General features: G+C 44.0%; 1 protein-coding gene across 1 annotated transcript; it reads right to left on the bottom strand.

Moving 5' to 3' along the window:
• Nucleotides 1-8336: 8336 nt before the first annotated feature.
• On the bottom strand, nt 8337-17107 carry LOC115533264 (toll-like receptor 7). Its single transcript, XM_030343683.1, has 3 exons — nt 16993-17107; nt 12203-15659; nt 8337-8770 (listed from the first exon to the last, which is right to left on the bottom strand). Exons 1-2 carry the CDS (start codon nt 16999-17001, stop codon nt 12483-12485), a joined length of 3186 nt encoding a protein of 1061 aa, XP_030199543.1. The 5' UTR covers nt 17002-17107; the 3' UTR covers nt 8337-8770; nt 12203-12482.
• Nucleotides 17108-18705: the final 1598 nt, after the last annotated feature.

Below are 18705 nucleotides of genomic sequence, written 5' to 3'. Positions count from 1 at the left end.
TTTAAAAACATAAAAAATCTATAAAAAACAAAACTTAATAACACTATGACCTAAAAGTGGTTAATTATTAACACAGATTATTAAAGCATTCAACCCATAAAAAAGATCAGGTCCACATCATCACTCATTCACAAAGATAACTGTAATAATAGATGTAAGTACCTTAAGATGAAAGTAATGGAAAAATAGTAAAAATGTAATGTATTTGGTTGTCAGTAAGTGCCAGGTTGGTTAGCGTTGTTGTTGTTAGTCCCTTTGGACCGTGTGTTAAATTGTTGTAGGAAAGGTCAAGAAGCTTTGTCAAAACTGCAAAACTCTCATCTGAAATATTCACTTGCTTGAAGCACTTATAGCTAAAATAGCAGTTTTGGTGGAAGAATAGATGTGTCACATTTCTTATACCAGAAAAGCTGTTCTGATTGAGCACCAGGATGCTGTTATTGTTTAGCCGAATCGTTGTCAGACTGGGAGGAAGATTTCCGGGAATATAAGTCAGACGATTGTTGCTTAAATCCAGTGATAGGAGCTTTGTCAAATTTTTGAAAGCATCCTTATTGATGTCGACATTCTTCAGCCCATACTTTTTTGCCTGGTAAAGATTAAGTTCAGCAAGATCTTTCAGATGAGAACGCATTCCCTGGTATTTGCTGAAGATCGTTATTTTTTTTAAATAACCACAGTGGCATTGCTTGTTATCCCTTCAGTTACTTTTTGAAGTTTCTTTTCCCCACAGTCGAACACAAGTCTTGGCCTTTCATAGTATAAAACTTTAACGTAACATGGAAACTGCCGTGACATCCTATTCGGTTGGAACATTGCAGTACGTCTCCTTTGATGTAAAAACAGAGTAGTCGGCCTACAAGGTAAGACCAGTAGATGGAGATATTCTGTAGATAGCATGAAGCAGAAGAAGTATTCAGTTAAAACCAATCTTTCATCTCAAAATATTCTACGGTATACACACACGCACACGCACGCACAACCACGCGCACGCAACATGGTGTGTTCGGACGATGCACCGGACGGAGGACGGAGAACAGATTGAAAGTGGCTGGGTATTTCTGCAGCTCGTAGTTGAACGATTGATCCAGCTGCAGAGGGCTTTGGAAGGTTAAAGTGCGCCACCTTCAGCTCTTTTAAGTTGGCAAACTATTCCTGTCGGGGAGTAACTGTGCATGCGTAGGATCTTGAGTTTGGCCAATGTTTGGAACGCATTGTTGAGTAGCTTCAGAGAGTTGTTTGGACATGGATCACAAGGGAAAGGTGCGTTGTAGCACCGGGGACAGTTTACGCTAATATCCAAGATTCCCAAATTAGTTAATTTTTTTAAAATCTTGTGACTTTTTCAATATTGTTATTATAGAAATACAGCTCTATCAAAGTTAAAGACAACAGGGATGGTATATACAGTCCCTCCAGGATTTCGCAGGCCTTTTTTGAGATTTGTTGCGGCCTAAATTGCCTGATGTTGCGTGAGCTTTTCCATAAAGTTGCGATGAAAGTTGCAGTGTTTTTTATGTTTTTGTTGCGATTGATTTTCCTGATGTTATATATTAATTACTGCAATTTTACCAGAATAATTTGTTCAATATTAAGCTCTCACCGAAGAAAACATTAATTAAAAGAACAAAAACACTGAGAAATGGTCCAATGAATAATTGATTCTTGATTCTTTCCGCGCTGGCAATTGACTTGGATGCAACAGCCTGTGTCATAGTGATCTGCCTCGTCGTCTGACGTCCTGACTGCAGTTCTGTAGTTATGTTTTGCGGTGGCAAAATGCTTATCAATGGAAGATTTTCGCTTATGTTCCACCACATTATTGCATGCAGTGCAAAATAATTAACCCCCGCTTTCATGTAGAATACCAGGATGCTGCTTTTACAATTAGGGCATTTAGCAGACGCTTTTATCCAAAGCGACTTACAATAAGTACATTTGTCAAGATACTTCCACATATTGTGCATTTGGCGTCTTTGTCGTCATTAACCAACTTAAAGTGGCTCCATACTGCACTCCGTTTTGCCCTCTTCATCGTGTCACTAGCTGTGTTCGAAATCGTTCCCTATACACTCGTTCCCTATTCCCTATATAGTGTACATGATATAGTGCACTATATAGGGAATAGGGAACGAGAATTCGGACACTACGCTGAACATTTCTAAACGTCATTTGCGTCAGTAAATGCGCCGGGCATTTGTGTGACGCAGACAGATGCGCCCACATCAAGTAAACAAACCGGGCACTCACGACGAAAGCTGGAGGTTGTATTGATGTTGAATGTTACATTTCCTTGTTTAATTAATTTTGAATGTTTAATATTCTATGTTAAATCCCAAATAAATTGTTGACATTTCTAAACGAAAGCCGGAGACTCCATCATTAAATGTATTCGTTTTCGCGGTTATTCGGCTTCTTCTTCTCCCCTGGAAAAATACAACCGCATTGCATTGTGGTATACGGGAGTAACATATAGGGAACATCGTATGTACCCTATTTTAAGTCCACTATATAGTGCCCTATATAGTGGACCACTGAGAATTCGAACACCCTAGAAAATGGCGTGCACCCTATTTAGTGCACTACATCCATGATAGGGAACGATTTCGAACACAGCTAGTAGTGTCCCGCTTTTCGTTTGTCTTGTTCTGCTTCGCTTGTGTTCCCGCGTGTGCGTCAAGTACGTCTGGCGTCAAGCGCGCCCTCACGTGGACGGTTGGGGAATTACGGGTTAAAAATGCGATTAATTGCAAGTAATTTATTTTAATCTAGTAATCTCTTATCGACAATTAATCGATAATCGATTAATTGTTTGCATCCCTAATTGACATGAAGTGTTTATTAACCTAATCTTAAATCAACATGACTCACCAAATGTGTTTAAAGGGGACGTATTATGAAACAACCCTTTTCCTCGGATTTAGGCTGTTGTTTTGGGTCTCTAGTGCTCCCACATACATACAAACTTTGAAAAAAGTCTGTACATTTTTGAGTGAGATGCATTTCTGAAAGTACCCTGCCTACAGTTACCAAACGAGCGAGTCAGTTTTGGCGCCCCCTCCTACGTAGGAAGGGGGCACACTTGAATACTACCTCCCACTTCACCACTTCCCTCCAATTCAGAGCATAGCTAAGATTTTGTGGATCAGCGGACGAGCAGCTCTGGCGGGAGGAACTCGGCGGAAGCCCAGCTTCGGGTGTACAATCCCTTTCTCTGCCGGACTGCCGCTGAGCTCCACCCGCCGGAGGAGGAGACATGTAGGAGAAAGGGATGTACTCCAGTAGCTGAGCTGCCAGACTGCCGCCAAGCTACCCCCGCCGGACTCCCGGCAGTCCGGCCGCCGCAGAAGCATCGGCGGCAGTCTGGCAGCTCCGGCCGTGTACTCCGGCAGCTGAACTGCCGCCGAAGCTGGCAGGTCCGGCGCGGGGTGCTCGGCAACATTCTGGCAGTTCAGCTCCCGGAGTGCATCCCTCTCTCCTCCATGTTGTGGTTCATGGACTTCAGAAAGTCAAGGCCAAAGTTCCTTTTCCCCAATTCTTCTCAACCATGGTCGAGATATCCCCCACTACAAGTCTTTACTTGTTGTGGAAGTACCAGTGATGTCAGACACAGTCTATATGAGTCATAATATCATCCGATGTAAACATAGCTTTTGGCCGTGATATTAGAAATAATATTATATAAATACCCATAATATTATTATTATATTATGTATTACATAGATATAGAGCACCAGGAGTCCGCCACCGGCAACAATCCCTTCTCCTCCATGCTGTGGTTCAGTCTGACAGCTCATTGGTCAATGGGCAGCTGTTCATTTGCATTAAAGCTACAGACACCAGAAACGGCGCATTCTGAAGGGACTGAAACGGAGGGGAATTGCGGTAGGCACGATAATTTTTCCTGAAAGCTATTTCCAGCAAACAGCTTCAAAGACATGTTTGCTGGAACTCGAATACTATGTTTACTTGCTGGGAAAACACCATAATATGTCTCCTTTAAGAGATGAGCCCTGTGAGAGCAATATTATTTTAAACAGTAAATGATGCATTTTTAATAGTTAATAAAGCCACTTTATTTGTCTGGCATATACAGTCATAAGCATAAAGCTGGTAGTGTCAGATTTTAACTGGAGTATGTATAAGTTAACTTGAAGTCTAACTTGAAGCATACAGAATAATCATTCTAATGCCACAGACGAGAAAACATTGGGGTAACAGATGGGGTCTCTGTAAGTGGCCCTTTAAAGGAGGCGTCGGTGGTTCATTGGAATGCAGGCAAAGGGAGGGCCTGGAGATCTCAATAGTGATAAACATTTGGCTCCATTGTAACAATATTTAGCTTATATTCTTGTTACTTGAAGTTAACCTTACTTATACTTGAACTTATTATCTAAGTGAACTGAGAAATAGACTGATGTCATTGACTACGGAGGGATGTCTGTCTGATTGTTCGCCAGTCAACCCAGGACCCTCTAAGATGCTGTGAATAATAAAATGACAGGGCCAAATGCATGCCCTTCCCACCTTTCTCTACCAATATTCCAACAATTTGGGTGAGAAGCCTCCAATATTATGGGGTAGAGTGGGTTGGTATTCAGAGATGCATTACCAGGTCTTCTTCAGAGGAATATAGCTTCACTTGAAACTGATGCACACAACCAGGAACATTGTAAACAGTAAAGGAACCTGCCACTTGCATGCTTTGATAGATAACACATGCTTAAGTATTGGTTCGCTAAAATCCGCAACCACAAAAAGAACACTCCCACCAATCACTTCCCCATCCCGCAGCATGGAAACACAGGCACATACTAGTATTTGGTAGGTTATTGAGTACTATATCACACTTATTAATTGACAATTGTTTGTTTTCACTATTAGAGCCTCTTGTGGTGTAATTTAAATGAAAAAAAAGAAATAATGTGATATGAGGCAATTTGAACTTCATCATGTAAAATAATTACAGCATAATGACAATATATCAAGTGGTCTTCATCAAAGGTAACATCATAACTTGATTAACAAAGAAAGAACGATTCTGTGGTATTTTCCTATCTTAAATGTATAATGAGGGGGCTGACAAAAAAGGGAAAGTACTCGGGGATAATGTGCAAACTATTCATCAAATCTACAGAAAACTCAACAATATCACATGTTTAAACATTGTTTGCAATGATTGTTTGTCTCAAGTGCTCTCGATATTTTTTGTAATTGATTGATATTTAACCGTCAACATGGAAAGCCGCAAAAGGTCATTGATAAAATAATCATCTAGCATTGGTGTCGGGAACTATAGGCCATGTTAAACTTATATTCTTTACAGAGGCCTTTATATAATTATTTAAATGGTATTGAGAGTTGACCCCCCTTTCCGAAATGACAACAGTTCAGCCTCAGGCCAACCTGAATTAAGAAATATAGAGGCCCGATATTATGGAGATTTTGAAACCACAAGACAACAGCCATACAATACAAAGCCCGATAACACTATGAAATAACAGCCACTTTTAAGGCTGTTAAAAGTGGTTCATTATTATCACACATTATCATAGCATACAACCCATGAAGAAGATCAGTTCAAAAGCATCACTCAACAAAGATAACTGCAAAAATAGCCTACAACAACGACAAGTAAATTTAAGTAACTTAAAATAAAAGTAATTCAGAAAAAGAGGAAAACGTCCAAGCTACAGCTTCAGTCTCTCTCCCGGCTGCAGGTGAAGTACTGAGAGTAAGTGCTGGTGTACATCGTCTGGTTGTCCACCCTGACTACATTCCTGAGGTTCTGCCAAAACCAGGGCTCAGCAGCCACAGTCCTGGGCCACTCCACAACACTCTCCCCGCACAGCCTCCTCCTCAGACGCAGGAAGTGAGAGTTCTGGAGCACAGGCTCCAACATCAGCACCACGATCACGTCCAGGTTCTCATCCAGCAGCCGCTGGTGGGCCAGGTACATGGCCAAGCGGAACACCCCCGTCTTGGCGTACGCCTTGGTCAGCACAAACAGGGTCTTGCGGCTGTGGCGAATGCTCTGGGTGAGGTTGTCGATCAACGGGACGCCAAGAGGCCAGTCCCGCTCCTCCAGACACAAGGGCAACGCCTTCTCCCCCTCCACCTCCAGCTTCACCCTCAGCGTCTCCAGCACCCACTCTGAGACCCAGGGGTCTTTGGTGTCATAAGTCACAAAGACGTCGTACACGTTGTCTGGCGAGGCCGAAGAACGATAGCCCTTCCATTTGGCCTTCAGGTAATACAGGACGTAGGAGGCGTCCCAGTAGAAGATGTGCGCCACCGTTGCCATTGACGTGGTGACAACAATGAAGGTAGTCGTGAGACTGGAGATCAGTAGCGCCAGAGGGTCATTGACACACTGGTCAAAATCAAAATAAATCATCACCTGAGGATGGCCGTAGGATACGAAGCAGTAGACATCCGTGGTCAGGCTTGGGATTTTGACATTGTTGTCTTCAATCCAAATAATTAAATCCAGTGCATCACATGAGCATTGAAATGGGTTCCCATGTAAAGACAACGTTTGAAGGTCCTTATTAGGTTTTGCTAAAAAGTTAGTCTGGTTGATAACAGTCAGCTCGTTGTGGTTCAGGGAGAGGGTTTTAAGCCTTTTGGCGCCCTCTATAAATCCATCTGAGAGTTGTGCAATTTTATTATGAGACAGATTCAGGGTTATTAAAGTAAGGGTGGTAACGCTTCTTACATAAGTCATAGAATTGTGACTTAGATCGAGGGTCTGGAGGTTGTTGAAATGTTCTAGTTTAGTCCAATTAAAATCAGAGAGTTTATTATCATTTATGAACAGGGCTGTGAGCTGCCATGGTAACAAAACATAAACCTTATCAGGAATTTCAGCAATGTTGTTGGAAGAAATGTCAAGTATTTTCAAATTAGTGAGATTAGTAAACAGATTTATATACGAGTCATCTTTCCATAGAGTCCCAAGCTCATTGTTTACAAATCGAAGCTCATTTAATGACTCACTCTGTAACATTTTTGTAGTTAAAGTATGAATCCAATTATTGCTCATATTTAATATCTCAAGAACAGGCAGATTTTTAAGAAAATCTAAATTATGTGTGACCCCATAGGCTTTAAAGTAGTGGTCATTGAAACTGATGTCCAATACCTTGAGCTTCCGTAATTCTTGGAATGCATTGCTAAAGGCCAAGTCAATCTTATTAAATGACAGATCCAGATATGTCAGATTTGGCAACAACTCAAATTCTGTCCCATTTAATGCAGATGAAAACCCATTTCTTGAAAGGTTAAGGCATGAGATATTATCATAGCCTTCAAATTGCTCCGGAGTAATGAAGAAAAGATTATTTGAGCTAAAACTAAGGACACGACCTGCCTTGATACACTCTGTATTAGCCAAAGTGCTACCAAAATTCAACGAGTGGGCAATCAGTTGTGGTGAAGATATCAGGTTGGCTTCAACATTTCCTCCCTGGCCAGGTGGGTTAGGCGTACTTACTGAAACTGGATACAGTCTGTTCTCTGATAGGAATATGTTTTGCAACTGTGGGAGTTCTTTGAATATGGTGGAATTACAGTGAACAATAAAGTTAGTCCCTAGATTTAGCAGAGTAAGGTGTTTGAGCGCAAAAAGAGGTTTCAATGTATCAAATTCTATTTCTCTAAAAACTAAACCTACCAAGTGCAATACTTGAAGCGACCTAAGCTTTGAGAAAGCGTTTGACAGCTGAACGGTCTTTGGGTACATTTTAAGTCTAAAATTGAATGACAGATCTAAATGTTTTAATTTTGAAAGACTACTAAAACACTTCAGTTCCCCCTGAATTGCATTTTCTAAAAGATTGAATGATAGCAAGAGTTTTGTCAAATTTTTGAGATTTTCAAACCAAAAATCATTAAGTTCTGTCAGGGAGTTGCCTGCTAAGTGTAATGTCTTTAGTTGGTTAAGGTAAGTAAACGCCTTAGGGTGGATTCCAAGAGAAATATTGGGGCAAGGTACACAGGGATATGCAGCATTTTCACATCTTTGGCAGTTTCCATGTATGCTCAGTAAGTTTAAGTGATGGAGCTCTTTAAAGTCCTCTTCAGAAATGTAATGTATTTGGTTGTCACTAAGTAATAGGTTTGTTAGCGTTGTTGGTAGTCCCTTTGGAACGTGTCGTAAATTGTTGAAGGAAATGTCCAGAACCTCGAGCTTCGTTAAAACTGCAAAAGTGTTATCTGAAATGTTCACTGGTTTGGAGCAATTATCAGCAAAATAGCAGTTTCTTTGCAGGAATAGATTTTTCACATTTGTTATACCAGCAAAGCTGTCCTTGTTTAGTACCAGGAATCTATTATTGTTTAGCCGAATTATTGTCAGACTTGGAGGAAGATCTCCGGGGATATGAGTCAGACGATTGTTGCTCAAATCCAATGATAGCAGCTTTGTTAGATTTTTGAAAGCATACTCTTTGATGTCGGCATTCTGCAGGCCACGCTTTTTCGCTTTGTAAAGATTAAGTTCAATGAGATTTTCCAGATGAGAAAACGCATTCCCTGGTATTTGCTGAAGATCGTTTTTTGATAAATTGACTACAGTGGCATTGCTGGTTATCCCGTCAGGTATTTCCTGAAGTTTTTTTGCTTCACAGTCAAACTCTAGTCCAGTGACATCACATGGAAACTGCCGGGACATCCAATTTGTACTGTGTTGGAACATGGCAGTAAGACTCCCTTGATGTAAAAACAGAAGAAGTCGACCGACAAGGTAAAACCAGTAGAGTGGGGTATTCTGTAGATAACATGAAGCAGAAGAATTATTCAGTTAAAGAAATGTATTATAATTTTCAACAACATTTTATACGGTTTGCACACGCCCACGCGCACACGCACACGCACAGACACGCGCACAGACACACGCACTGTGGCAACCCCACGCCATTGTCCAGGGGCCAGCCGCTGCAGCACCGGCCCTGTGGACGGGTGGTGGAAGGAAGATCCCTCCCCCTCCACCCAGCTGCGCTAGAGGGAACATCAACCGGGCCCAGGGAATCAAGAACATTGGGGGCACCTGGGGGACCAGGACAGAGGAGCTTTAAGGGCTGGGCACGTGGCAGACGGGGGAGAGGGCTGACGAGGAAGAGACGTGGTGTTGAACCGACGTGCTTTAACGAAACGTTTTCCCCACCAGGAGTAAGCCGGAGGCGTTGGGTGTTGTTTCCCCACCGACCCCGAGGAAGGGCTGGACCAGGAGGTCCCGTGCCCTTATTCCCGATTATGGAAGAACCTTAGTTTATATGATTTCCCTTTTTGTGACTGGTTTTACAATAAAACCCGTTGCACCGCAACCCTGCTTCGTTCATTAATTCCAGAATCCCCGCCGCCGACGAAGGGGGTTGCCACAGTGGTGGAGGATGCGGGCTATCAAGTGGACCCTAGAAAAGCTCCGTTACTACCTCCTCGGTCTGAACTTTAGCCTGGTCACCGACCACGCCCCCCTAAAGTGGATGGCAACGGCCAAGGACACCAACGCCAGGGTGACGCGCTGGTTCCTGGCCCTGCAAGACTACCGCTTCCAGGTGGTCCATCGACCCGGAAGGGCCCACGGTAACGCAGACGCACTGTCCCGAAGGGACGCCTGCCTAGGGCTAACAGGAGGAACCCCCGGCTTGCTGCTGAGGATGGGGGTGTGTGGCAACCCCACGCCATTGACCAGGGGCCAGCCGCTGCAGCCCCGGCCCCGTGGACGGGTGGTGGAAGGAAGATACCTCCCCCTCCACCCAGCTGCGCTAGAGGGAACATCAACCGGGCCCAGGGAATCAAGAACATTGGGGGCACCTGGGGCAGGGGCGGACTGGCCATCGGGAATACCGGGGACATCCCCGGTGGGCCGATGGCCGAAAATATAAACCCACCGGCCCACGCCCATCATCGCATCAGCCCTACAATGGTTAACTCAGCGGCACAAGCGTAATTTTCTCCAAGAGCTATACCTATCTAATCGCACTGACTGACTGAGTTTTATACTGCTACTCGCAATCGGTCTTCACACTCATGGTGACTATTTTTCGATTTTTTTTTGAAGTGTCTTCTAATTTGTGTTTTACAGACTTCGGAAGTCCTAAGAAAAGATCTCCACCTTATTAATAAACACCTCTAAATTGGTTCTTACACAGCCGAATTGTTCTCAGCTGTGCGGATTGAGGTAGAGAATTTGGATTTGCATACAGACACGCAACGCGGCACCCAGTTCTACGCATGCGCTCAACCCATGAGGCCCAGCTCTTCGTTGCCTCTTCCAAACTCTTGTTTTAGGTGTTATTAAATATCACTCACTCTAGCTTATATTATATTTTATTTATTTTGTGCCCTTTCCTTTTATTGTTTATTTATAGCACATTGAGTTGCATGCTCATTGGTAGCTGAGTAAACTTGTTACATTTGATTTCAAAATAACGTTGTTGAGCTGCAGTGCGCAGCCGCAGAATCCTGGTATTAATCGAAAATTACAGTTGGTCCTCCTATCATAGACGAAAGTTAGCCTAACTAGCTAATTATCACCAAACATGGATTTACGAAAATGGCTTAGACCTCCTGCTCCTCCTCAGCCAGTAGCAGACTATGACACTCCGGCCACTACCACTAGTACAGCCACGGTCTCTGAAAGCCAAGCTGGCCCTTCTGCTAACGCAAGCTCCGGGCAACCGCAAACGGATTTAGCCGGCGCAGCCATAGAGCAACGACGATCTACAAGCCCCCCAAGTCAGCGGACAGCGGTTGATGATCTCGGGACGGACAGGCCTGTCCAAACTTTGTTAAAACAGTATCTTGTAACTCTTTACAATGGTAAGGGGAGATGTTTTCCGGTTGTTAATTTATTCACTTCTTGAAGCCAGCCCTGGCTTTCATTATATGGCCTACTAAGCAGGTAAAATGTTGATTAATGTTTGCTTTGTCTATCTATTGGTGTTTAATAGGCTTGTATACGTATGGCATTGTGTCATTTCTGCCTGGTGCGTGGCTTGTTCAATATGCTACTTTCTGCCACAATGCGTGCCTTCTGTCAGCGGTCCTGTTCTGTTATATGTTGTCAGGGGTGTTTTTGATTATTGTGGAGGCTGTTCTCTAAGGTTTATAAACAGTGCCAGGCCTACTTGATGATTTTATGGAGGTTCATAAACTGTTGTGTGTGTGATGTGAATAAACTATGACATAGCAGAGGTGGTTAAACTGCACTTATTTGCGTTTAGCATTCACGACAGCCCTCCCCCTTTTTTTGCGTTAAAATATTTCACAAACGGCAGTGCCCCCCCGCTGGCGACCTATGCCCCACCAGTAGATCTGCTCTGGAGCCGACTCTGGCAACGCGGCGTACTTAGTGGGCCGCGCGCCGTGTATTGAGTGGGCCGGTCTGACAGAAACTCCCGGGCCATTTTTTTCCCCCAGTCCGCCCCTGACCTGGGGGACCAGGACAGAGGAGCTTTAAGGGCTGGGCACGTGGCAGACGGGGGAGAGGGCTGACGAGGAAGAGACGTGGTGTTGAACCGACGTGCTTTAACGAAACGTTTTCCCCACCAGGAGTAAGCCGGAGGCGTTGGGTGCTGTTTCCCCACCGACCCCGAGGAAGGGCTGGACCAGGAGGTCCCGTGCCCTTATTCCCGATTACGGAAGAACCTTAGTTTATATGATTTCCCTTTTTGTGACTGGTTTTACAATAAAACCCGTTGCACCGCAACCCTGCTTCGTTCATTAATTCCAGAATCCCCGCCGCCGACGAAGGGGGTTGCCACAGCACAGACACATGCACAGACACACGCACAGACACACGCACAGACACACGCACAGACACACGCACACACACAGACACACGCACACGCACAGACACACGCACACACGCAATATGGTGTATTTAGACAATACAAATATTGGAAGACAATTAATGATGCCTTTTTTTTGTCTATACAAAGCACAATATTAATAAAATAATTAACGAATTCATGATCAAAAATGCAAATAAAAATGAATAAGAAATATTTCCAAAGCTCTGAAGTGTAACTTAATTTCATGGTTACATGTTATTGTGTTTAGAAAAAAACAATTAAAAGTTGAATGAGACATGGAATATATTTTTAACAAATATGAAATGTAGAAAAATGTTTCACAAAGATATAGAATTAGCAAGTATATATGGTTCACTTTTTTAATGAATGTTTCAATCACTCACCATTATGAATGCGGTGAACCCGCAAGGTATAATTTTTAAAATGTCGTTAAATGTCAATTCAATAGCACTGGATAATAGCTGTATTCTCTTGTGGGTGAAGTAAACACACTAAATCAGACTGAAGACTGAAATAACGACCTTCAACAAATTGCGGAAGAAAGCTTTTTTTTACTTCCCTTTTTTTGGTACATAGATTGTTCATATTTTAAATCCAATGAATCATGACTGGAAATGCTGATTTAGATTAAATCTATTTTTATACATTTTATCCGTAATTCCGTTACAGCGTCTCCCTGAACATGTCACTGTACTGCTTGTTGCTCTCTGTAGCCAGCACGCTTCTGAGGCCAAACCAAAAGTATGGCTGAGCCTGAGGATTGGTCGGCCACTCCAGGACCGACCGCCTGTACAGTCTCTTCCTGAGTCTCAGGTACTTTGAGTTACTTGCTGCCTTCTCCAGAAAGATCAGCACGATGACGTCGTTCTTCTCATCCATGAGCCGCTGGTGCGCCATGTAGAACGCCGTCTTGAAGTTCCCGCTCTTTATGTCGCGGTTGGTGAGGACGAACACCGTCCTCTTGCTCTGATGGATGCTCTGGCACAGGTTGTCCACCACCGGACACCCAGGGATCCAGTCCCGCTCCTCCAGGCAGAGCCGGAGGGGCCGGTCCCCCCGCTCCTCCAGCTGAACGCACAGCTCGTTCATCACCCATTCGCTCACCGCCGGGTCCTTCTTCTCGTACACCACGAAGGCGTCGTACGGGCAGCTCTGCGACGAGGTCTGGCGGCCGTAGCCTTTGAGTTTGGCCACGCAGAAGTGGTAGATATACCAGACGTCCCAGAGGAAGAGGTGACTGGAGACGGCTAGGGTGACGAAGACGAGCAGCGTGGACGTCAGCAGGATGTAGAGCACAAGGGACAGGTAGTGGTACTGGCAGGCCAGCATGTCCACCGTGAGGACCAAGCGACCTCGCTGGGCCACCGGGGTGTCGCAGGTCACGTCTGTGGCCAGAAGGGGGATGGTGGCTGTGGTGCTGTTGAGCCACTTAATGAACCAAGTGGTGTTGCAGGTGCAGGTGAATATGTTGTTGTGTAGGAGGAGCATGTCCATATTATTTACAATGTTATCAGGGAGACTGGAGTGTTCCATGTATTTTAGTTTGTTGAAGCTGAGATCCAGATACTTTAAGCTGAACGCATCCTTCAGGAAATCTGGGGAGAGATATTCTATTTGGTTTCCTGTTAAAATCAGTTTTTGGAGAGATATGGTGCAGTTTGAAAGCACCATAGGAACTCTTGTGAGACGGTTCCCACTTAGATCTAAAATCTTCAACAAAGGTAACTTGTCTATATCTCCCCAGAAAAATTTCGTGAGTTTATTTTTTTTAATGTATAGTTCGGATAGTCCTTCTGGCAGGTTATGGAGCACCTCACGGGGAATGAAGTTAAGGTTGTTCTCAGAAATGTCGAGAATGCGTAGATTCACAAGGTGTTTGAAATATCCGATGTACCTTGTATCGCCGTCTCTCCAAAGCATATCTAAACGGTTGTCTATGAACTCCAGTCTCTCCAGGGAGAAACTGCTCATCTCTGTGTTAGTAGATGTTGAGATCTTGTTATGATTCATTAGAAGTATCTTAAGGTTGGGTAGATGTTTAGTGAAGTTAAGCATGTGGGTCAACCCCTCTGATTCAAAGTAATGATTGTTGAGGCTTATGTCTAGGATGACCAGATTTTGGAGCTCTTGAAACGCAGTGGGATGAAGAAGGTCCAGACGGTTTGCTGAGAAGTCAAGATATTCTAAATTTTTGAGATAAGTGAATTCACTGCCATTTAAACTTTGGCTCATTGCGTTTCCAGATAGATTCAGGCATTTCAGATCGCCAAGATTTAAAAATTTTGAGTGGAGGAAGAATATATTGTTCCTGCTTACGTCCAAGGTCTTGCCGAAATGACTGCACTGTGCATTGACAAAGGAGTTAAAAACCCCCAGCTCCTTATCTTTGTGTTTGCAACTACGTGCATACTCATCATACCTGAAGTAATGTATCTCTCTCACGCCCTCATCCCCAAATTGTTGAGCACCGGTCATAGGTGACCAACGCCGAGCCTGGTGAGCAGAGACCGAGTTATATGGCTCTGGGCCGTCGGACGGGGAGGATATTTTGTTATCCGACAGATTGATTATTTTAAAGCTTTTCAGCTCCATCAGAACACTGAGATTGGCCATTTGAATAAAGTTTGTGCCCAGATCTAGAACCTCCAGGTGGGGTAAAGACATCAGCGGTTGGATGCCCTGTATGGTCAGCGATTGGAACACAAAGCCCCGAAGCCTAAGCACTTTCAGTGATTGGAGGACGGAGAACGATTGGTTCAGATTCAAAGTGGCTGGGTATTTCTGCAGTTCGTAGTTGAATGATAGATCCAGCTCCTCTAGGTTGCAGAGGGCTTTTGGAAGGTTAAAGTGCGCCACCTCCCCGGCCAAAAAGTTGGACGAGAGGTCGAGCACCTTCAACTCTTTTAAGTTGGCAAACCATTCAGGAAGCACGGTGGTCAAGGAGTTACTGTGCATGCGTAGGATCTTGAGTTTGGCCAATGTTTTGAACGCATTCTTGTGTAACTTAAGGGAGTTGTTTGGACAAGGATCACAAGGGAAAGGTGCGTTGTAGCACCGGGGACAGTTTCCGCTAATATCCAAGATTTCCAAATTAGTTAAGTTTTTAAAATCTTTTTCTGTGACTTTTTCAATATTGTTGTTATAGAGATACAGCTCCCTCAAACTTAAAGGCAACAGGGATGGGATATAAGACAAATTGTTGGACTTAACAGATAACAATGTCAAATTGCTAAGCTGTAAAAATGCCCCAGCCTCTATGCTATAAGACACATTGCATGGGTTTCGGAAATAACAGTTCTGACCTAGGTAGAGGATCTCAACGTTTGGGATCTCTGAGAGGTTTTCTTTAGAAATGTAGAATATGTTGTTTACTTCAAGACTCAGAAGGCGGAGGTTTCGAGGCAGGCCCCTAGGTATGCCCTCCAGCTGGTTGCCATCCAGGTACAGCGCTTGCAGCTTTTTCAGGTCGCTGAACGTGTCTTCCTTAATGGTCAGGCCCTTGGTGCACACACGATCCTTGGGGCCAATCTTCATAGGCACGCAGTTGCATCGCATGTCGATCTCCGTGAGGTTCTCCAGACCGCGGAAGGAGGTGGGGTTGAGCTCAGGAATGTGGTTGATAGTGAGTGTGAGGTTGGTGGCATTCCCTGGGATGCCACTCGGGATGGATGTGAGACTTTTCTCGGTGCAGTCCACCATGACCGCACTGCCGTTGCTGGCCAAGCTGACGTTACACGGGAGGGTTTTGGGGTACCATCGCATGGACGTCGACGCGTCAAGACTGAGAGGCCTCAGGCTTGGCATGTAGAGACACAGCAGGATGAAGACGCCTCCTTTCTCCTGAATGAAGGGGTAGGAGGAAGATGGGGGGTGGGGTAGAGTGGGTTGGTATTCAGAGATGCATTGCTAGGTCTTCTTTAAAGGAATCTGGCTTCATTTGAAACTGATGCACACAACCAGGTACACTGTCAACAGTAAAAGAACCCTTCCACTAACATGCTTTCATAGATAACACATGCTTAGGCATTGGCTCGCTTCATCCACAACCACAAAAAGAACACTCCCACCAATCACCTTGAAACAACCAATAATGTATTAACGGCCAATAACGTAATAACTGCCAATAACAAAAATTTAAAATAAATGTAATGAAGCCAATAAAGTAATAAATTGCCAATAATGTAATAAGGTTGTTGAGCCAATAACATGATAACTTTTTGTTATAACATATTACATTATTGGATGGTAATTACATTATTGGCCTTGGATTAAAAAAATCTGTTAAATGTACTAAGTGAGCCAATAATGTAATAACTGATGTATCACTTTATATTTTCAATTTCTGGAGAGAAACTGTCACACTTGGTCTTAATATTGCATCTTGCAACCTATGCTTAAACATCTGGTCAATTTGGATTTGTATGTAACTCTTAGGGTTCCGTTATAGTACTCTGTGTATCCAGCTCCGTGACCACGCAGACGCTTCGACTCTGAGTTCTGCGTTGCAGTTTTTTGTATGGTATTGCAATTCACCGCTGGAACGCTAGGGGCTGCGGGAATGAGACATTAGCTGAAAAACCCACAATCTAATGCTAGAGGTCGAGAAGATTAAGGCTTTATTAAAACTTTTATGATGTCGCAAAGAAACCTGAGTTTGTTTGCACAGAAATTGTGCAGGGTCCCGACATGTCCAGTTATATCCCCCATTGTGTGGCTCCCCTTAACATACCCTTGGCCAATCACAACGCTCAAACCTACAGGCATTCCCGTTTCCATTTGCATACTTTTCTTCCCGCCCTGTATTCCGTCACATTCAAAATACATCAAAATGACATTACAAAAGTTACATCTTACACATCTTTCAATGTAAATATAATTTCTACAGGTTTTCTTTAATACCAGGCCAATAACGTAATAAATTGCCAATAACGTAATACGTTATTACCTTATTGGCAATTTATTACGTTATTGGCTATATTCCATTTCAATCATTACGTTATTGGCAGTTATTACGTTATTGGCCGTTATTACATTGTTGGTTACACCTCCCCATCCCGGAGCAATGTAAACACAGGCACATACCAGTATTTGGTAGGGTATTGAGTAGTATATAATTCATTGACTAACAAAATAACCTTGCATCTGGGGAAGTTGTGCTGGGCTTGAAACTTACCAGGTCCATCGCGCCTGAGAAGTCTCACAATGTGTTCTGCTCTTCAAGAGCGGCTGAGAGGTGAATGGAAAAGTAGTGTGAAATGGTGGTTCAACGTGAACATGCTGTGAAAGCAACAGGTGTCTTAGTGTACTCCAGATAAAAAGTTCATTTCCTTATTATTGCAAAACAGAGAGGTGTGTTTGTGTTTTAGGAAGTACCCATTTAGTACCTACTTATGTTTGTATGTTTTAGTTTACCTGTAGACTTTGTGTGTGTGATTGGGTATGGTCTTTGGGAAATGTATGTACTGCTGAATAATGTTCAGTGGTACAAAGCATGGACCTTTGGAAACCTTTAAACGGGACATATTATTAAAACAACACTTTTGCCGGGATTTAGGGTGTTGTTTTGGGTCTCTGGTGTTCCCATACACATACAAACTTTGAAAAAAGTCTGTACATTCTTTTTTGAGTGAGATATGCATTTCTGAAAGTACCCCGCCTACAGTTACCAAACGAGCGAGTCAGTTTCGGCGCCCCCTCCTACGTAGGAAGGGGGCACAGTTGAATATTACCACCCACTTCCCCACTCCCCTCCAATTCAGAGCATAGGTACGTTTTTGTGGACCAGCGGACGAGCTGCTCCGGCGGAGGGGAACTCGGCGGCAGCCCGGCAGCTGAGCTCCGGCAGTACAATCCCTTTCTCTGCGGGACTGCCGACGAGCACCCCCGGCTGGAGCGGCCTTCGCGGCAGTCTGGAGGAGGAGACATGGAGGAGAAAGGGATTGTACTCCCGGAGCTTAGCTGCCGGACTGCCGCCGAGCTACCCCTGCCGGACTTTTGCCGGAAATCTTCGCCGGCAGTGTGGTAGAAATGAATGATTATATTCTATGGTAAACCATGATTATTATTAGGCCTGTATATCTAATGGTAGAAAGCATTTAAGGCGTCTCTGGATTCTGATCCAGGGCTTGACACGGTGCCGGGGAGTCTGGGGTCAGAGTGTATGTTTGAAAAAACCCACCAGAGGAGCAGGAAGCTACGGGGTTAATGCGTGCTGACCTCAGCCTGGTGTCCTAAATTATTTTGTAGACAATTTGGTTAGACGAATTTATGATTGATTGTGGGCGGAAACCTCAAACAAAGAAACTTTTTTGTGTGTGTGAATAAAGAGGAAGCCGAGATCCGTTGAACGCCAGTGCTTTGCAACCAATCGGCTTTATTGATGCTTATTTGTGGGTAGCAATAAAGTCTCTGTCAATACTTGCTCCGGACCCCTCGATTTCTTTTCCTCTCTCTTAAATTAGTCGAAGTGTTGATATCTCGGTTAAATTCCACCACAGCAGTTCAGCTCCCGGAGTACACCGCCGTAGCTGGAGCCAGCAGTCCGGCAAAGCTTCAGCGGCAGTCTGGGCTCCGGCGCGGGGAGCTCGGCGGCAGTCCAGCAGTTCAGCTTCCGGAGTACAATCCCTTTGTCCTCCATGTCGCGGTTCATGGACTTCAGAGGGTCAAGGCCAGTGTTCCTTTCCCCCAATTCTTCTCAACCATGGCCGAGATATCCCCCACTACGAGTCTTTACTTGTTGTGGAAGTACCAGAGATGTCAGACGCAGTCTTTATGATTCATAATATCATCCGAGGCCGTGTAGCTTTTGGCTGTGATATTAGATATAATATTATATAAATACCCATCTATAATATAATATTATATAGATATAGAGTTCCAGGTAGAG

The sequence above is a fragment of the Gadus morhua genome, chromosome 20, assembly GCF_902167405.1.
Source record: "Gadus morhua chromosome 20, gadMor3.0, whole genome shotgun sequence".
In the NCBI taxonomy this organism is placed as follows: domain Eukaryota; kingdom Metazoa; phylum Chordata; class Actinopteri; order Gadiformes; family Gadidae; genus Gadus; species Gadus morhua.
Note: the sequence above shows the minus strand (reverse complement) of the source record. Positions and strands in the feature narration are given on the sequence as shown.